The sequence below is a fragment of the Cyanistes caeruleus genome, chromosome 31 (genome assembly GCF_971803275.1).
Source record: "Cyanistes caeruleus chromosome 31, bCyaCae1.hap1.1, whole genome shotgun sequence".
NCBI classification, from domain to species: Eukaryota; Metazoa; Chordata; class Aves; order Passeriformes; family Paridae; genus Cyanistes; species Cyanistes caeruleus.
This window is the reverse complement of record NC_141731.1, coordinates 2939620-2960485: the sequence shown is the minus strand read 5'-3', so window position 1 is coordinate 2960485 and position 20866 is coordinate 2939620. Positions and strand designations below refer to the sequence as shown.

The 20866-nt window shown below is 46.3% G+C and overlaps 1 protein-coding gene across 2 annotated transcripts in view; it reads right to left on the bottom strand.

The window, feature by feature from the left end:
* Positions 1 to 11177: 11177 nt before the first annotated feature.
* Positions 11178 to 20866, bottom strand: part of LOC147648723 (uncharacterized) — a 105027-nt gene continuing 95338 nt past the window's right edge. For both annotated transcript variants that reach the window (XM_086866514.1, XM_086866512.1), the window contains exons 4-15: positions 20714 to 20848; positions 20100 to 20441; positions 19564 to 19653; positions 18990 to 19164; positions 17445 to 17508; positions 16700 to 16748; positions 16209 to 16321; positions 15496 to 15613; positions 14709 to 14808; positions 14048 to 14244; positions 12560 to 12697; positions 11178 to 11443 (exon numbers count right to left, since the gene is read on the bottom strand). In XM_086866514.1, coding sequence (XP_086722640.1) covers positions 11342 to 11443; positions 12560 to 12697; positions 14048 to 14244; positions 14709 to 14808; positions 15496 to 15613; positions 16209 to 16321; positions 16700 to 16748; positions 17445 to 17508; positions 18990 to 19164; positions 19564 to 19653; positions 20100 to 20441; positions 20714 to 20848 — 1623 coding nt within the window. In that variant the 3' untranslated portion in view covers positions 11178 to 11341. The remainder of the gene's footprint in view (positions 11444 to 12559; positions 12698 to 14047; positions 14245 to 14708; positions 14809 to 15495; positions 15614 to 16208; positions 16322 to 16699; positions 16749 to 17444; positions 17509 to 18989; positions 19165 to 19563; positions 19654 to 20099; positions 20442 to 20713; positions 20849 to 20866) is intronic.

Sequence of the window (20866 nt, the reverse complement as noted above, 5' to 3'; positions counted from 1 at the left end):
CTACACAGGTGCAGTTTCACCTGATCTTTAGCAAGGACAAGGCCTAACATTTTCCATGGCCTACTTTTCCCAGGCTTGCCAAACCTAACTTTCTTTCTAAGTCCCCGAATTTTCTATGATTTCAAAGCCTTTTACTATCATTCCCCCCTTTGAAAGCATTTTCACTTCACTAGAAGTGCAAATGTTTTCACTTGATACAGTCCTTTTTTTTCTGAGTTTATACTTGATGTTCTTCGAATCCTTGATTGTTGTAAGCGTTGTCCTGGATGTTGTCACGAACTGGAGAACCAGAAGATGGTGGGTGTGGATCTCACATCAGTGCCTTTATTATTTTCTGGTTCCAGGACGTTTGCTTCTGTATTTCTCCCTTGAAGATGCTGTAAATTAACCAAATTGCTAAGAATACAGTTAGTAAGATGATCACACTCTCAATGATAGATTTAATCCATGAACTCACATTCCACCCTAAGCCTTTGAAGATTTTGCCTAACCAACTTGGAGACAAATCCTTTTGCTCCTCCTGTGCTTCATGCTCTATTTGTTGCAATTGATTGATGTCATATTCTACATCTGCAGTCACATTTGGGGTGTGGACACAGCAATGATCAATCTGTCCCTTTAAAAAACTCACACACTCCATGCTCTTTCAGGAGTAGTAAATTGTAATTGTATGTTTAGTTCTTTAAATCTTTCTCAGGTCACTCTTGCTAATTTATCTACCTGACCTGTAAGTTTGTACATTTCTTTATTCTGATAGTTTGCTATAGGACCGAGCAAAGACTCTAGGGCCCACCCAAATTTCACTCTACTAGAGGCTTCTTGCCAAGTGTCATCCTGATTCTGTTCCTATCCTAATCTTCCCTAGCTATGCCTGTGTCTAGTCACTGAGTTGTTTTTTAAGCAGATTTCACATTTTGACATTACTGATTTTGCCATTGTTAGCATCCGTACCGAGATTAATTTTTGTTTCATCAATTTCACCAATGCCTCTGCACCCCAATGACATTTGTTATGTTTCATTTGTAGAACTTTATTGGAGGACCGCCAGCGACTCACCGCTCTTCACAGAAGTAAACATGAACGCCGTTTATTTCTATCTTTAGCACACCTTTTCTAGGGTTCTACAGGGCCCGCGGGCAGAGCAAGTTACTATTGGCTAACACACACAGGTTTACATTTTTTCTCCTACACACAAGGATATTGTTTTGCTTTACTCTCTCTTCTGCAGGAGGGTTTCAAGGACTTTAGCCTTTAATATCATGACTTATTTCAAAGGCTGGTTTGTGCAGACAGGCCTTTATTAATATATAAAATATAGCAACAATTCCCCCTTTCACTTTTTGCACAAACCAGGCTTTGGATGTGACTCATTCTATACTCTTATGAAGACAAGATAACATACAACTTAGACTTTCATCCCCATTAACATTATAAGTAAAGTCTGTCCCCCTTCTAGCACAAGAGACCTCAACCATCCAGTGATGCCCCAGCTGGAGAACCAGCTTCCAGTGGGGTCACTATCTTCTTTCAGGGCATGTAACCCATCCTGAAGCTGTTGTAGTTGCCCATGGATGGAAACTGAATGATCAGTAAGATTCAGACAGCACATGCCTTCAAACTCCTCACAACCACGTCCTTGTGCTAAGAGCAAAAAGTCAATTGCAGCTTGATTTTATAATACTGCATGACGTACACTACTCACATCAGCTGAAAGTTCACTTAACATTGTGGATATTAAATTCAATCTTTTATTAGTCTAACAAGCGAGCCTTTTTAGAGTTGCTAAGCTTTAATTCATTCAGGCTTCACTTTAACTGACTGATGTTTTTTATTTTATCAACTACATTCAGCAATTGATGTAAGCTTGGATGGAAACAAAGTAAGTTTCCCAAAATAACAGGGTTTTCTATGTGGATTAGCAGGAATCTCATTCCATGCTCTATCTCCACAGATTAGCAATATGGAACTAATTAATCGCTTTGGTAATTGTTCTGTGAGATTGCACCACTAATAAAGGCTTTACTCTCAGTGTGAGTAACGAGATCAGCTATAGGGTTTTCTGCAGCCCAGTGCTGCATTACTTTGTTAGAATGGCTTCTGTTGGGGGTTCAAACATTATCCATCCACCTGAGGTATTGGTGGAACCTAACAAATCTAATTCTTCTGGGGGGCCCTATGGTAACATTGAGAACTTTGGTAATTTTTGCTTGCCAGCAGGCTTCAAGTTGTCTTAATGTGAAGCCAACAGTGCAATTGCACTCTTGCAACTTTGCCAATTGATTCAGTCGAGTCTCATTACTAATTAAACCTTTAAATGCTGGAGGATCCCATTCAGGGACTCCTATGAGACAGGTGTGAAAGGATCTCCAGGTGTGGCTAGGCTCAAACACATTGACCTTTGGCCAGTTCAGTGTGCCAGAGTGACCCATATGTTCTGTCACTTTTGGATGTTAGTTAGCAGACAGTTGGTCAGGACTATACACAACACAATTACCATAAGCACTTTGTTCCATGTAAATGACACCATACTTGCAAACTCACAGCTAAACTTTAACGTTAAATGAACTTTCAAAGATGCTTACACTACCTCTTGAAGGGGGAAATGCTTATACTTTATACTAACATAACAATTACTACACAGGCTAAACACTTAAACTATTACCTAACTACTTTTACCACAGGTGCTCTGGTATATATGTAGTCTAAGTGTGGAAGCAATTTGCTGAAAGGGTAAACACACAACTACAATTTGCTTTATATACAGTTAGATGGAGTCTCTACACTTTTCTTAGATCTTCTACAGAATTTCCTTCACAAACAGACTATGATTTAACACAATTCAGTCTTGGAATGTTCACTGCTCCCTTGATGTCAGCTGGCAGCTGATTGGTGACTGAGGGCTTTGATGTTCAGATTGTTCTTCACATCCTTCTAAATCTTAAAACAAAAGATAACTGAAAAAATTGGAAGAGACACAACATCATAATAACAACATAAAATTTCTGTTGGTAAACTGTCTGTGTAGTGCTCAGACACAACTGTGTCCTGACAGCTCCACTTCTGATCCATGTCTGGAGTACCAAGGCTGTGTGGTGACTTCTCTGTTCACTGGATCTCATGTGTTCAGAGGCAGACAGTCTGGTCAGATGGACAGGTGACCTTTTTAAACCTGCCAACAAAACACAGACACTTCTCCCCTTGAAGTTAATGAATTACACTAATCAAAATGCTTTTAGGATATCAATTTTCCCCATTTTCTTAAAAAAAAATAAAAATGAGACGTACTTCTGTTATAAACATCAACATCAACACAAACCTATATACACAAGGATTAAGAATCTATAGCAGTTAAAAATCAATTAAATCATAAACATTATTAATAAGATATGTAATATAAAACTACTATTAATTACTAAAACACTGCACCAGTATCCCATAGTTAGCAAACAAACAGAAACGAAAAATCATCAGTGAAGGATTGGATCACCACCTCCGGAAATGATTCTCCAAGCTCACTTCAAAATTGATCCAGCTGTCATATTAATAGGGTCAAATTGCTGAGTCAAAAAGTGACTCAAATACTGATTTGGTACAGAAAACATCTGGATCTGCTGGCAAACATTCTGTCCAGGTAAAGTCAAGGCTTGGCCAGGGCCTGGCTTTAAACTGGAAAGATGCCTCTTAACTAATTTCTAAAACAAGGTTCTCAATAGCAGCAGCTAGGAGATGCTCACAGCACAGCAAACTGTTAAAATGCATTTGTACAAAGCAAATGATCAGAAGCCTCAGGTACCAGACCAATTAAACCACACAGCAGTTGCTTTAATCTGAAACCTCTCCCATGGCAGCTGATCCTCAGCAATGGTAAATCTTCTTAAAATTCTGGAAACACTGAAAAATAAGAAAGCTATAAGAAACAAAAACTGCAGAGATTGCAACAACCAATAGAGCTCCCGATGAAGTGAAGGGTGTCACAGACTGCATTCCCTTCTATCCACAAGCAGGTGTTCATCAGCGTTCTGTCACAGCTGTTTCAGTTGTGGCTATCTTCATCTCTCTAGGAAAATAACTATACTTTGCAGTTTAGACAAGTGTCTCCAATAAGACATAAAACAATTTAAATTAAACAGTATTTAAACCTAACAATAATGATTTATGACAAAAGGAAGTAACAAACTTAACCTTAAAAGAATATCTAAGTTATAAAACTTAACTTAAAAACATTCAAGCCTAAACATAATAAAACTTGACTTTTCTTAATTCTATTAACACTTAATCTATATTAAATAAAAACATAATATTTTTCTGTTACTACAAAGAGGCAACTAAAGGTTTGATATGTACCTTTTAAACACAATATAACAGTAACATGGATTCACTATAAAGATTATAAAAACATAACAAATCCATCACAATTCTATGTCATCTAGCTTTGAGAATAACTCACAATAACTGCAAATGGTACTAAAAATACTTATTCATAATAGGAATTTGCCTTGCTTAAATTGGATAGGATTTTAAAGTGCAGTTTTTCTAGAGAAAAACCACAACAACACTGGATTTGGCAAGTTGCCATTTAGCTTTTGTAGCGCATTTCAGAAACATTAAGTCCAATTCTTAAACTAAAATCCAAATTGGTATATATGCAGTTATATGTGTTTTATATAACAAAAGGACTCACATTGAAATTACCTTATTAAAATTGTGAAAAAAACAAGCAAATGGGTAATATATACTTTAACTTAACTTTGTCTTGTACAGTAAAGTTCTCTTAACTAATTAATTTTTTTAAACCACAAATCTCTTTTGTAGATCTAATTAATTGGAAGGTTTTCTTAGAAGCTGTAAATCATACCATATTTTAACCTTAGGTTTTAAAACTAATTATTGCAAGGTAACTTCCGTTAATATTCAGCTTAAACACCTTTTTTCTTGAAAAGGGGCCTTTTTAAACTTTCAAAGAATCACAGTAATTTCTCCAGTAAAACTCTAAAAAACTGCAACTGCATAAATTCATTATTACTTAAAACACAAAATTAACCCTAAAAGGGTTAATAAAAACATTTTAAAAAACCCATGAATCATGACTTTTCAACAAACTGGGTACTATCCCAGTGCTTTTTCTTAGAGAGGGAGGGGGGGGTGGACTGCCCACCCTGCTGCTGCTCTCTGCTGCTGTTATCTTTCTTCACATTCTCCACATACTCTCGCAGGAAAACAAAAACCAAAAAAACACCTCACAAAGTTAACACATACAGTTGTTTCTCTCAATCTCTCTTGTTCGCTGATAGAGGAAAAAAGGGGCACAATTTTTACAAAAGCAGGCGATGTTACACGAAAATCTCTCATGGCCAGGTGGTAACAACGGTGACCATTGCAGCTTATCAACTTCTAATTACAGTGATGAATTTCGAACTAGGTACCATATAGTTTGTGACTTTTTGGCTATTTTGTCTCTTTCTGAAGCTCTCTGAGCCACCTGTTTCTGCTCAGCTGTTTCTGTAATTGTTCAGTGTGGCCTTGGAACTTTTCCTGCACTGCTTCTGCCCCAGGGGTGCCCCTGCTCTCTGCGCACACCTCAGTGCTCCCCCATGTCCCCCTGGTTCGGGTGGAAACCAATCTAAATTTGGATTCTTTTCCTCCAGGGTAGCAAAGTTGGAACTTAAATAAGATTATAGTGTTAAGAGTGACTCCAAAAGTGAAGCAAATAGTTCAGGATATATCACATCCTGCCGTAACTGAACAGATTCTGTTTGTTGTTTCAGCGTTGCTGTGGAATTTCTTTCTCATTATTTCCTTCTCTCTGACTCTCCCTCCCTCTTTCCATGGGCAGCATAGATAGGAGTGTTTGCCCAGCAGTGGGAGGCAAAGGCGTGAGCATACCTGTAAGCAAGAAGTCCAGGGAGCTCCTTGCGCAAATCAAAACCCTTAACCTGTGGCTTTTCTAAAAAGCAGGTAAATAAATCATGTGCTGCTTGCCTTTCCATCTTACCGTCAGCGCTGTTGCAGCCCTACAAGGTTTGGCAGCACGTTACGGCCAGGACTCTCCTCTGAAGTCGCCTGGGGCGCGGCACCGTTGCTTTTCGCCGTCCTTGCTGCGGAGGACCCGTCCCCTGTCGCCGACTCCCGTGGCCTTCGCTTTTTAATGTCCCAAAGGTCCCAAGGGTCCCAAGGGTCCCATTTGTTCGGGCGCCATTTGATGAGTTCGGTGGGAGACAAGCAGCACTCAATATGAATGATCAGCAAGTCTCATTTATTGGCAACTCCAAACTCCCTATATAACATCAATAATTAGGCCCACACATAGTGCAAAAGCAAGCTCATTATTGGATATTTTGTTTAAGGACAACTCCACCTAGTTCCACATTCTTGTAGTCATTCATCTGTGCTGAATCCACATTCTTCTGATCACAGTGTCCTGTTCTCAGTTCACAGTTATCACTAAGGTCTTTCTGACATTGCAACATCTCATACCAACTACACTCTACTGTTGTTTAATTCTTTCTCAGCTAATTGCTGCATGGGAACACGACCTTTGTTAGCTAGCCACTCTTCCACACTGTTGAGCTTCGGGAGCCTCTCGGGAAGCACCAGCCCTCCCCAGCCCACCCTTGGTAGGACTTTTCTTTTCTCTCTCCTGACGATTTTATCCCCAAAACTGCCGTGGGAACGTTGTATCCAAGCACATCCTCCAGCGCTGCACTTTCCTCCTGTGAATTCCCTGTGCAGGGAATGTGTCTGTGCTTTTCCCTGCTCTGTTCACTGACAAACAAACCTGAGCCCGTGGGACTGTCAGAGCTCCTTCATGCCATGAAATCAGGTTGTGTTTCTCATGGCATGTTCTGGAGGAGCTTTTCTTGGTGTGTCTTGTGCTGCTGGAAATGACACAAGAGCCAGGAGGGAACAGAAGCTGCTGCTGCCCGTTGGCTCAGGGCCAGGGAACCAAGTTGTGCTCCCGGGCAGTTGGGCCCTGCTGGAAGCAGAGCCGCGTTTCCCTTGAGCAGCTCAAGCTTGTGACAGCTCCAAACAGGAAACCTCAGCAGAAAACTCTTCCTCCAAACTCAGCTGCTTTCCCTCCTGCAGCTGTTTGGGAAAGAGCCTCAAAGCACAGACTCTGCTGGGAGCCATTGGTGCATTTCCTCCCTCCCGGCAGCAGCAGCTCCTGAGCCCTTCACGGGCTCCTGGCCTTTCGAAAACCCTTCAGCTCCCTTTCAACTCTCAGCACTCACTAACATACGTATTTCTTTCATATTTAAACTGCATTTAAACTTCTCCTTTTCTCTCCTCTCTATCTTTTTAATCTCCTCTTTATCTCCTTTAATCCCCTGACCACCAGTAGGATGGGGCTGGAGTCTTGGGGTGGGTGTGGGATGAACTGAGGATCCAGCAGAGAAGGGCAAGGCAGAGGGGAGAGGACTCAGCCAACCCTTCTCCTGCTCTCTCCTCCCCCAGGCTCCAGCTAAAGCAAGTCAGGCTGGAAAGGATCCCACAAATGCTGTGTTCTCCTCCCTCTGAGCTTGGCTGGGGATCCTCAGCTTCAGCCTGGTGCAGTGGCTGAGATTCGCTAATTTGATTTTTTGGCTAATGCACTAAATAATGTGGTGGGTTTAGCGCTGGCTGAAATCTCCAGGGCACTTACTCATTTCTCACTGTGAGATATGGATTAGGAGAAGGGAAAACCAGGCTTAAAACTTAGAAGGAATAAAAAACTTTATTAACAGGACTATAAGAATGAGAAACCAGAATAAAACTTACAGAATGCCTTTCCTCTCCTGAATAACTTTTTTTTTTTTTTTTTTTTTTTTTTTAACTGACAGCATAGAGATAGAACTTGGGATGTTAAAACAGTATTAATTACACAAGAGTTTTTTTATTAGTTTTTGTAGGGAGAGGAGTCTTTTCTTATTGTATCATGAAGACTTTTTTACAAGAAACAGGTTTTTTGTGGTTTTTCATTTTTACAAATAGCAGGCATCTGGGAAAAAAATTTTCTATTGTGACATTTTTCTCATTTTTACAGCCCTCCTAGAGGTGTGTCTATGGGTTATGAATTCATGGGGTGTTATTTAAAGGATGAGTTGTTTGAAGGCAGATGTTTTCTTCATTTGTTTTTCTGATCATCTTTGGAAACAGAAGTTTTCTACTTCTCTCCCTGGGGGCAATGGGCATGTTATTGTTTTTATTTATTTTCTGTTCAAGCTTTTCATGGGATTACAGTTATTTTAACATTTGTTTCATTAATGGATGCTTTTGTTTAGATTTACAGTTTTAATACTTTATTTTATACTTTTTTTCATGAAGTAAATTAGATATTTTAGTATATCAATGATTGTCTCTATAGTCTTACTAAATGATTATTTTGGTTTCAATTGCCATTTTTTCATTTATTTTCTATCTGAGGTTTGGCCTTTTTTTTTACTGACTTGGATGTTTTTATGTTGTTTTTTTGTGTGTTATTATTCTGTCCTTTTCTGTCCCTGGAGAGATGAACAAGGTTTGTAGGTCTCATGTCTGTATTGAAAGGGTTAATATCTTGCCCAGGCTCATAATCTTCCTAGTGTTCCAAATAAATAGGTACTGTGAGGGATACATATCACAGGTGAGCACCCACTGCACAATCTGCTTTGGATTAAATCCCATCTCCGTCTTCATCAGCTCACAGTCACTGTGACACTATTCCTGCATGGAAGGAACAGGCTGGGATGGCCCTTTCTGCTTTTGGTCCTTTTATTGGCAAATGAAATATTCTATTTGAAAACCTTCAAACCCTGGAGTTTCTTTGTATTTCCACCTGAAAATGCTGCCAGTTGAGGTTCCCAAGTGTGTGGTACGTGTTTGTGTGCACAGAGCAAAGGTGTCAGCCTGTGTGCGTGGCCCGGGTGTCTGTCAATGTCCATTGAAGCAGACGGCTGGAAGGGGGCTCTGCCCGCCCTGCGCTGCTCCGGGGCTGGGGCTGGGCTGGCAGAGGCTGCAGAGCGCTCTGAGAGGCACAGCCTCAGCCCCGGCCGCCATCTTGTGCACGGTGGCACAGCCTCAGCCCCGGCCGCCATCTTGTGCACGGCGGCACAGCCTCAGCCCCGGCCGCCATCTTGTGCACGGTGACACAGCCTCAGCCCCGGCCGGCATCTTGTGCACGGTGGCACAGCCTCAGCCCCGGCCGCCATCTTGTGCACGGTGGCACAGCCTCAGCCCCGGCCGCCATCTTGTGCACGGTGGCACAGCCTCAGCCCCGGCCGCCATCTTGTGCATGGTGGCACAGCCTCAGCCCCGGCCGCCATCTTGTGCATGGTGGCACAGCCTCAGCCCCGGCCGCCATCTTTTGCATGGTGGCAGCTCTGAGGGCTGTGCGAGGGATGCTCTTCCCCAGCGCTGTTTCGCGTCCTTTCCTTTCCCAGGATGGCATTTGGAAATGTTTCTTTGGCCCTATCAATACACAGCTCACTGTCTTACTCACTTCATGCCTGGAAGGTTCTAAGAAGACCATGAAAAGCATAGCGTGATTATGATGCACAAATAATAGTCAAGAAAACAGTACTCCATCGTGTAGGGCCTACAGAGCAGGGATTCGTTTATTCAACACCAGGAGTGAGGGGGAAGCTCCACCACAAACTCACTTGTCCATTCTTTGCACAGGACAAGCTTTTAAACTTTTTAAACTTAATGGGCACATTCTACTTTCCTAAGCTTCATATTTTCTAATTCCATGATGGTGGAAGCCCTTGCAGCAGGGCTCTGCATGAGGTAGTTGTCAGCCTCCTGGTGTCATTTTGGATGAAGGCTCAGGAGCTACCTAAATTCAAAAGGCCTTTTTGTTACACTTCAACACATTCCTTTTCTGGGAATTCAACACAAACTTATAGTCAGTAAGTTCTACAAGTTCTCTTGTTGCGTGAGGCCACATTGTGTCTTTCATTCAGCAATTAATGAAGAAAACACAAATTGCCTACTGAGACCCTTCTGCTCCCTCCCAAATCACTACTCAAGAAGAAGCCTCAGGCACATGCCCATAGTCCCTCTCTGCCAGCAGCTCCGAGCTGCATTGCACAGTGCTTGCTGTGCCCCAGAGAGCACCAAGCAGGCTGGCCTGGTGCCCCTGAATATTTCTGCAAAGCCCTCTGCATTTCACACCTTTGCTGTGGCTCAGTGCAGAGCTCCAGGATTGCAGGCGCTTGGTCCCAGAGCTGTGTGAGGCAGTGGCTCGTGCAGATGTGCCCTGACTTGCTGTCAGTGCCTCACGCTGGCCTCGGTTCCCCTGGCAGAAATGCCGTGCCTGAAGGACACTGCCCTGTGCTGGAGCCTGCGGAGCAGCCCGGCTCCCTCCCCCTGTGCCAAGAGTGCTGCACACACTGCTGACCATTGCCAGGAGTTCCAGGGCAGGCGGCAGAAGAGCAGCAATGGTCAGGCAGGGCAGCAGCCCTGGGCTGCTCTTTGCCTTTCTCTCCTCCTGTGCAGACTCCAGACAGCCCATGGCACCAGTGTGTGCTGTGCCCAGCACGGCGCCGCTTCCCCTCAGGAGCAGCCAGCTGCCAGCTTGGCTCTGAGAGCGGAGGATTTGCCTGGTGCCAGCAAGAGGCAGCCAGGGCCAGGCTGCTGCCTCTTGCAGCTCCAAGGGCCTCCTTCCAGCCTGCCTGTGCCGAGGCTCAGGCTTCTCCGGGCTCTGCCAGGGCTCTGCTGGGGCTCCAGCCTGGCCAAGGCCGGGCCCGCTCTCACCTCACAGGCGCTGACAGCTCTGCACCACAGGAGACCTTGCACAGCACCCTCACTGCTCTTTCTGCTTTCTCTCTTCAGCCAGACTCTCCTCCAGCCAAAGAGATTTCTCTTAGGGATAAAAATCCAAGTGGCAGGAAGCCAAATACTCTCGAATCACATGTGCACAGCCTGCATCTGCACAGGATGTTTGCGTTGCACCGCTCCTCCTTTGGTTTTTCCTGCAAATGCCATTGCTGTTTCTGCCTCAAATAGAAATGTCACAGCATTCTGGCAAAACTTGGCCAATTGGCCATATTCCAAAGGCAGTGTGGTCTGGAGAGGATGAATGAAGAGGAGCCTTCCCCCCTTACAAACTGTACCAAAGAAGCCATCAGTGTCACTTTCCACCTCTAAGAAAAAACTGACAATTCAGAAGGAAATGTTGAGCTTTCTCACAGGGTCAGAAGGAGAGAAATGTTCCAAAGGAGTTGAGATTTTAGAAATTTTATTTAAAATCCTACTCTACAATCCTACACTACAAACCTACACTACCATCCTGCACTACAATCCTACTCTATAATCCTACTCTACAATCCTACTCTGCAATCCTACTCTATAATCCTACTCTAAGTTGGTCATGGAGAAGACAGTTCTAAATTAATTGTTGCATTCCTGCCTCCTCCTTCCACTTCTTCACAGCAACGATGAGAGGTGCCAGGCTGGACCCAGGCATGGCCGATGTTATAAATTGATGCTGCAGAAAGGAAAAGAAAACAACAAGAAAGCATGATTTTCCAAGCTAAGAGCTTCAAAGGCAGGGGAATACTTTTTAAATGAAAAGGGGATTGAGTCAGAGTAGGTCAGGAGCATGGGGCAAGAGTGGCACAGGTTGCCCCAAGAGCTGGTAGGAGGCCCACCCCTGGAAATATCTGAGGTGTGAGTATCCTGATCTCTTGAAAGATGTCCCTGCTCATTGCAGGACACAGACTAGGTGACCTTTCCATGTCCCTGTGTGTTAGTTTGAGATGAATTGACATTTAGGGAAAGAAGTAAGAAACCCCGCATGGAAGTGATTTCTTTGAGAGAAGCTGCTGGGAGCTTCCTCTGTGCCTGAGACAGGCCAATGGCTGGCTAGTTCTGAGAACTGACAACATTTTGCACCATTTAGAAATGAGATGTGCCTGTGTGATGATGCACATTTTGAAAACCACCAGCCCGGGCACTGGCCCTCTTTGCTTCCGGAGCCCAAAGGTAACGGAGCTCTGCTGAGGCCGGCCCTGCTCGCCCACGGCCTGTGCTCCTGGGGGAGGCCGGGCCAGAGCCCAGCGGCTCCCGGGCGGGGGATGGAGGCTGCGGGACCCCGGCCCCAGGCTGGGCCAGGCCACGGCTGCTGACATCTTGCCCACACTAAACCCTCTCCCCGGCGTACAGCGACGGCTCCAGGCCGAGCCTCCCCTCCCAGCAGCTCCCGGGCAGAGAGAGGGGCCCAGCACAGCCTGAAATCCAACACCGTGACTGCCATGACCTGGCTAAGATTGAACCCTTTCACTGCACAGATGAGACCTTTCTTTTTCTTGTGGGCCTGATAATAAAATTTGTTATTCCTTTGAAGTTTGAAGCCTGTTTTGCCCTTCTCCTAATCCATAGCTCCCAGCAAGAAATGAGTAAGTGCCCTGGTGATTTTAGCCAGCGCTAAAACCCAGCACTCCCTGCCAGCCCAGCCCAGTCTAGGATTGCTCCCCACTGTCAGCTGAACAGCACCAAGGTTGGAAGGGAGGAGGATGGGGGCTCATCTGATGCCTTGGATTTCAGTGGAGGAGGAGCCCATCCCTGGGACACTGTTTCACCTGCAGCCCTTTTGGCATTTTACCTGCAGCAGCTCCTTGGCAGACCAGCGCTGCGCCTCGCCTTTCTGCAGGCAGCAGCTCAGGAAGTCACGCAGCAAAGGCGAGAATTGCTCGGGCTGCCGCAGCTGTGGGCTCCCTTCTGTGGCTATGTGGAATTTAGCCTGGAGAAAAAGGAAACACAAGGCTCCACCTGCTTCTTTCCCATCTGGAACTGCTCTGCCAGAGCCCATTGTTCCAGCTCCACTCTGCAGTGGCAGTTTTTGCCCTGGCAGAGAGGCAGACATGACTTTCCTGTAGCATTTGGATGACGACTTTCCTGTATCATGAAAAAACCCAAGCCCCAAAGCCACAGCTTTGCCAACATCCAGCAGATCTTGCCTTGGCAGCTGATTTCATTGCCTGCTCTAGTTAGGGGCAACTACATCAGCAAATACATGTTTCCTTCTCGGAGGATTCCCAGCAGCTTGGCAGCCTTTTTGGAAGAGGGATTTTGCTATTCTAACTAACTCTACTATTTCCAAGGATTCTTACATGAAAAGAATCTCTGCAGTGCTTGTTGGTCCCTTAAGCACAGCTGCCATAAAACAAAACTCATCAGGCTTTTTGTCCTGTTCTTGAAAATGATGGTAATTGGAAGAAAAGAAAGGAAATGCAGCAGGTGTTCTTCAGGGAAGGAAACAAACCTTTGGAATCTCATTTTCAACACAGACACATTAAGATGCCTCCACAAATGTATTGGGTTGAAAATGCCTGTTTGGGCACACAGGAGCCACCTGCAGCTCTGTCTCTCAGCACTCTGAAAATTTCAGGTTCCTTTATGTGGCAAAAGGAAAATATTCATGGTGAAATCAGAAGTGTCATCCCTGTGGTAACCCTGTGCTCGTTGGATTCTCAAGTCAATGCATTAACGCTGTGCCCATCCCAGAAGGTGCCAGGAAACAAACAGGAGGTTTTGGCAGGCTCTCCCCGTCACCAGGCTCCAGCTTGGTGATATGGAGAAAGTGGCTTGGGTTAGGAAAGAAGGTGGTCACTGAGTGTCTCAGCAGCACTGCACAAGAAGCAGAAGAGACTCTGGCTTTACAGCCTCATCTCCAGGTTTCAGGCAAGTTTCCCTGTGAGAAGAATGGGGCTGCACCTCTTCTCTCAAAAGCACTGTTTTAGAAACTTGGTTTGGTTTGAGTTTCCTTGCTTCATTTCTGGAAAGATAACAGCAGCTCTGAGATGCTTGTTTCCTATTCTTGGGGCCATCTACACAGCCAAAAGAGCTGGAACGACTTGTAAGGCAAAGCAAAATGCTGCCTGAGAATGGAGATGGTTTGGGCGAGGTAAGGCTTGAGTTCCCCCAGTGCTGCAACCAAAGCTCCAGCAGATGCTGATGTGCTGCAGGGCCATTTGTAGAAGGGGCCTTGGTGGAAGTACTTCCAGCAGATGGCCATGGGATTTTGTGCAGTGAGCAGAGAACACGGGACAGGTGAGAAAGACAGCGGGATCAGAGAGTATTTGCTCCTTACCGATCGAGCAGTGAAACTGTCATAAGGAGTTTTTTGTTCGGCCATTTCAATTGCCACAATTCCAAAAGACCACACGTCCACTTTGGGGCCATATGGTTGACGCTTCACCACTTCAGGTGCCATCCACCAAGGAGTCCCGGTCACCGAGCACCGCTGATTTTGCTCAGGGGTGAGCTGAGCAGAAAGGCCAAAATCAGCTGAGGAGAAAGCAAAATACTCTTTTAATTTTAATACTCTCAATTAGGAAACCAAGCCAAAGAATTCAGCGGTGGAAGTTTGAGAATGTGCAGTTGAATTTCCTGGACAACACTCCCTGCTCTCTTTCCTTAGGGCTTTAGCCAAGGAAATATGAATTGGCTACTTCAAACATCCCCCCATTTTTTACACTTCCTCCAGCAGTGCCTTTTGTTCCCCTGAAGGTTTAGATTGTAGCTCCCTCCCTCTGGAAGGAACACACACAGACACACACAGAGCAATAGCACTCTTGGCTGCTTGTGGTTCCTTGTCATAGCTGTGTGCACACTGCAACTGTGCCTTCAGCCCACAGCAGGGGGGACCCCTGCACTGCCAGCAGCAGCATTTTTGGGGAGCTGGCAGTCACTGAAAGCAGTCCCACACCCCCCATTCCTGGAATGCTGAAGCTGAGCAAGAATACACTGACCCAGCTTGACAGAGCCGTCGGTTCTGAGAAGGATGTTGTTGCTCTTGACATCTCGATGGATCACGTGGTTGGAGTGAAGAAAATCCAGTCCTTGCAGGCACTGAGAGAGAAAAGAGAACCAGGGGGGCAAAAAGTAGTGCTGTGAGTTCATCGCACAAGAAAGGAAACAGCTGTGGAAGGTTCCCTTTGCAGGGGAATGGGGAGGAATGGCAGAACACAGCGCCATTGAGAGCAAGAGCCTGCTGCTCCAACAGGAGCAGAGCAGAACCTTTCTCAGGAAAGGCATGTCAGCTTTTGAAAGAGCACCAGCAACTGCTGTTGTAGACTGTCCCCTGCAAAGCAGCCAGGGTGACTGCAGCTGCAGTGCATGTGCTCAGAAGCAAACAGCATTTGGGCTGCACTACTATCCTGTTCAGCTGAGGACTAAAAGAAATTAGTCTCTCTTTTTTTTCTTTCCTGTTTGTTTCAAATCCTGCCAGCACACCTTTGCTTTAGAGACAAGGAATGTAGTGCAGACAGGCAAAAGTTTAGCTAGGCAAGGTGGAGAAGTGCAAATGCCAATGCAAGAGACAGAGCTAGAATACAAGAGGAGGGGATAAGAGTACAGGAAGTGAGTCCAGTGAGTGTAGGGGCACTGGCAGACAGTTCCCTTGAGATGCTCTTGCTTGCCCATAGCCTAGCAGCAACACAGAAACCAAGCCTGGCCCATGAAATCACTCCCGTTCTGAGTCCCTGTTTCCCAGCCAATGCAGCTCAAGGCCTGGGAAGCACAGATGGGATCCCTGACCTCCCGACTGACAGCTGCAATCTCTCCTTCAGACATTTGAATCTCATCGATGAGATCTCTCAGAGTGCCTCCGTCCATGTACTCCATCACCAGCCAGAGTTCCTCATGCACAAGGTAGCTGAAAAAAGGAAACAAGGCCATGCAGGTGAACATGCACAGCTAGGTTGGTTTTTCGCTTGAGTCTTGTTTCTGGGTCCCTTGGAGACAAGGGCAGAAGTAAAGGCATAGACATTGCCTCTAGGCTGTGCAGTGTTTGCAGTCTGAGCTGTCTCAAGGAGAAAGGCAGTTTAGGAAGAGCCCAGATAAAAAACCTGTCACGCATGGCATTTCTGGAAATAAGCACCTAGTCTTCCTGGCATGCACAGCAATGGGAAAGAGGGGCAGCAATGCAAGGGCAATCCTCTCTTGGATGGTTCATCAGCATTTAAGAAACTTGAAAAACTCAAGCCCAAAGAACTGTGGAGGCAATGAACTTAGAAGGTATTGAATTCTTAAGATAGGGCTGATGCAGGGTTTTGAACAATTTTCAGTCTGCATTTGCCAGGGTGGATTCATGCAGACAAAATGCAGTCTCTTCCCATCCATTGGAGGAGATAAGTAGAGAAATAATCATTAACAGCTCTATTTCCTGCCAGTGACCAAAGTGGGTTTTTAAGCTCTCATGCTTGTAGTATGTAAACAAACATTCAAGGGATAGGACCTTGACCACTCACCTGGCTAAGTAATTCACGATCCTGGGACTCCTATTACTCTCCATGATCCTGATTTCATTCATGGTTAATATCTTCCTACTCACTCCTTGCACATTTATTTTCTTTATGGCCACCTCAAATGACATTGAAAAGGAGTAATTTGAGAAAATTGGTAGCATGAGACTACAACACACATGGAGGAAGTGATTTTGGAATGGCACAGCCAAGCTGAGCCAAAGTGCCTTGTGATTAGACCTCATCACTGGAGTAATTAGGGAGTGACATTCCAACAGCCCATTTCTCTGCTCCCTTGGGGGCCAGTTACAGGACATGTGGCCACTGGCGATTTGCCTTGTCCACAAAGCCTGTTCCAAGTGCAATTTGCAGGCTGGCTCCAGTCTGTGCTTCTTGTGCCTTTTCAGCACAGCTCTCCTCAAAGCTCCAGCCACAGCTGTCAGCAGTGGGGAAAGGCCTGGAGAGCAGCAGAGGCTGCAGGGGCTGTTGACATTTACCTCTCCTCCTGTTGCAATGTCAAGTGCTCTGGAAACCTCTCCAAAACCCCTAGAAACAAAACAGCAGCAAAGAAAGGAGAAGCCATTTAGATCTTGCACTGAAAGCCAGTCCAGACAGGAGAGCTCTGCTGTAAATGCCTAAAAGCTGCAGGTTGCAGGAGGGGTCTGCCAGAAGGCAGATGATGCATTTTCCCCTCAAGTGCCTGGGCACTGGGCCTGTTCCTGAAGCCTTGGGCTTTACTGCCTCAGCTCCAAAAGGCAGCTTATTCCTTCATCTCGGGTGTCAGCTTCTAAACTGTGCAATTCTAATCCTGAGCATGGAGTATTTCCTTTAGCAAACTCTTGGAGAGAAATGTTCCTGAGAACTGTTATCTGACAGCTCTCATTGGGGGTAGGTTGTGCTTTCAGGCAAGCAAGATTCTTCTCCTTTCATTAGTGTGGCCAGATGATTTGGAGACATCCAAAAATGCGAAGGAAATGAATCCTGAGCTGTCCCACACTTGAGAGACAAGCAGATTTACCAGGTTCTGTTCCTTGCTGCAGGCAAGACCTTGGCAGCATGGAGATGTCTTTGACAATGCCTTCTGAGCACACTTGACAAATTCTGGCCAGTACTGAGAGATGGGGCAGACTAAGCCCGCTGTCTAAACATTTGGACAACCTGTCTGACTTCCCACTTGATGGATATTCCCCCAGTGAAACCCCTGGCCCATGGCTGTGTAGAAGTGACTGTGGTTGGACTCACCCACTGCCAAGACTTTCCAGTTCGATGTATTTTGTGATGGGATTTTCCTTGTTCACCATTCTCCCTGAGGGAAACAAAATACAAGATGCTCACTTTCAGGCAGAGATCCGAACTTGCAGGAGATGCCAAAGGCAGCCCCGCTGTCTGGGGCTCTGAACCCTCTGTGGTCAGCTGGGCAGCAAGCACAGCAGCAACAAGACAGGCAGTTGTGCAGTACAAATGGGCAGCAGAGAGACTGATTTTGTCCAGTCCTTGGAAGGAAATGAAGCGCAGAGAGCAGAGCAGGGCACAGCACAAGGCTGGCAAAGGCCAAGCATGAGCACTGACAAGCAATGGCAAGAAGACACAGCCGGCCTGAGCCCCTGACAAGCTGTGGCCCCCATTCAGGACACAACAGCATTGCCTTGGAGATCAGACACAGCCAGGTGCAGATCAAGGCCCTTTTGTGTCCCAGCAGGTGAAGGTAGACACCAAATCAGCTGGGATCTTTTCTCAGCCCCACCAGGTCTTTTCTGAGAGCACAGCACTGGCAGCTGTTATGGGCAAGAAGCAGATTAAATGGGTTGTGCTGCAGAATCACAAAGGGCTTGATGTGTTTTCCCAGAGACTGATCTGAGCAGGGCTTGGGCCAATAGGTAGGATTCTAAGAATCATGGGAATGGCTGGGAATCAGGGATGAAAAAGTGCCATGGATCTGAGGAATACACAGCACAGGGGCTGCAGGCTCGCTCCTGAGAAATGCCTGCAGTGCTGTTTTATCTGATCACACCACGTGGATGTGTCTCTTGGACACATCTTTATAAAAATAAATCTGGGATATTAATTACAGATTGTGGCACAAGTATCTGTTTCTTCATTGTGGGCCCAATGAAAACATCTCTTGCTCTCTGTTTCTGCTGTCACCTGATGTTCTTGCAAAGGAGTCCTCACTGACAAAAATACAGCATTCTCATAAAAACCTTGTAGATGTAGTAGAGGCAATAAAAACAGTCCTAATAATGACACCACTAAAACCCATGGGGCAGAACAGCCCTTTCAGGATGGAGAAAAAAAAAAACTCTACCAAAAAACCCCAAATCCGAAACCAAAAAAGGATAAAAACTGAAAACTGAAAACGGAACCACAACAAAAAGACAAAACCCCAAATCCAATCAATATCTCTGAAGTCTTTTGGTTCTGACGACTGGTGGGAAGTCTGGAGTCTAAGGAGAATCTAGGAATCAAATATTCTGTTCAGTTTGGCCACTAGCACACAGAACTTGCATAGATCATTTGCTGTGCCACAGCCTTCTGCTGATCCAAGAACAATTCCTGCTGCTGCCTTTAGTGGCAAGGGAATGCCAGGCAAAGCCGAGCCAGTCCAAGCTGCCCTCAGAGGCAGCAGGAACAGCCAGAGCGCTCTCTCGCTGCCTCAGAGCACAGCAGTTCCTGTGGGGAGTCCTAAATGTCTCTGGGACACCAAAGTGAGGAGGATCATTTGCTACAGCTCTGCTGGCACGTGCACACAATACACTGTCCCTCAGACAAGAAATACACCAGACGTACTCAGTTGCTCCACGAAGTTTCCCAGGCTCTCCTGGAGCTGAGCAGCAGATGTGTCACTGCTGGAAATGGACAAACTGCCCCGGCTCCACTGCTCAGCTTGGGCAACAAAGGCTCCTTTAGATGCTGCTGCTGCTGCTGCTGCTGCAGCAGATTGAATGGAAGAGCCTGTGTAGATCTGCGAGAAGAAAGGAGTTTGTGTCAGAAAGCTGGCTGGCAGAGATTACCCCGAGTTCCCTTTTCAAATGCAAGCCCTTAGGAAGTTGCTGTTAGCCACATGCAAAGCTCATCAACTGGATTTTTTGGATGCCCACTTCTGGAACCAAATGGTCAAAACCCAAGGTTGGTTTTAATCAAGTTGATGGCCAGTTTCATATTCCATTTTCCTGGATTTTCTGAAGGATGACTGCAACAACGACCAGTGCACTTCCTCCCAAGGATCCCTTTCCCCCTCCAAGGGCTGCAGACACATTTGCAGCTCCTTGTTCTAATGTTGGAGCTCCTCCCCCTCAGTCCTCTTTTCCTGCACCATCTTCAGAAGGTGCTCAGCCTGCAGCACTTGTGCTTGGGACAGTACCTGTGCCTGCCGCCGACCTTGGGGCTCTTCATCAGCCGGCATTTGCTGGAAGCCTTCGCAGGCTGCCAGGTGAGATATCAACACGTCCACCTCAAGTCAAAGAGAACAAAGCAGTCAGAGACCACAGCTTGTCCCTGTGTGCCAAGGCTCATTGACTGTGAGCAAAGGGAAAGAGCAGGACAGCAGCAGATTCACCAAGGGATACAGACAGCTTGCAGCTTGTATTCCAAATCTGTCTGGGGGACTGTGTTCACTTGCAAAAAGCCCTGAAGAAACAAGGAGAGCAGGAGCAGGCCAGCAGGAATCCCTTGAGATGAGTGCTGGCAAAAGGGGCAAATGACTGGTGCCACTGTCCAGGGCAGCAGCTGAGATTGAGCACAGCAGGAAATGTCCTTCCAAGCAGCTGGGATAGACACTACAGCAGGATGGCACTGAGAGGCATCAGCCCAGCCCCCTGCTGCTCTGCAGAGGAGAGGCAAGAAGGGCAGAAAGCACCAGACTGCAGTGACTGCTGTGCCTATTGCTCTTTCACTCACTCGATTTTCTAGAGCCTCTTGCTGCTGGGCGAGGAGATGGAATTTCTCTTCGATTATTCTTCTTTCTTCCTCCAGCCTGTTCTCCCTTGCCCTGATCCTAGCCTCAGCTTCCTGCAGCTCTGCCAGAAGCTCCTCATCGGAGGCCTGTGAAGAATGACAGAGAGGAATTTCCATGAGTGGAGTGTCTGCCACTCTTTCACTCACCTGGTTCTGTTGATTTCCTCTCTGCCAGGGGAGATTCATCTCCTCTTGGATGCTTCTGTCTTCCTCGTGCCTCCTCTTCACTGCCATGATGGCCCTCGGAGCTTCAGGCAGCTCTGCCTGGGGCTCTGCCTCGATGTTCTGTACACACAAATGGAGAGCAAGTGCCTGGGAGCTGCCATCAGGCTCAGCTTCTTCCTCCGTTTCAGCCTCAAAATCACACTCATTCAGTCACTTCTTTCTGCTTCCCTACCCACCTCTGCTTCCACTGTAACCTCCTGTCCCGCTGCTGATCTCTGCAGAGGCTCTTTGCTTTCAGGGCCTCTGGCACTCGTGGCCTGCTCAGTCCCAAGAGCTGCGTTTTATGCCCCTCTTCCTGCCCTTCACTTTGTCCCCTGCTGAGTCAGCCTTACCTGGCCATTCTCCAGTGGCTCTTCCACCTGCTGCCCCAGCTGCTCTTCCTGCTCTTGGGCTGGGAACAGCTCTCCTTCAGGCTGGCACGGCCGTCCTGATAAAACAATCTGCTCCTGCTCTTTCTCTGGATGGACCTGCAGAGAAAGCAAGAG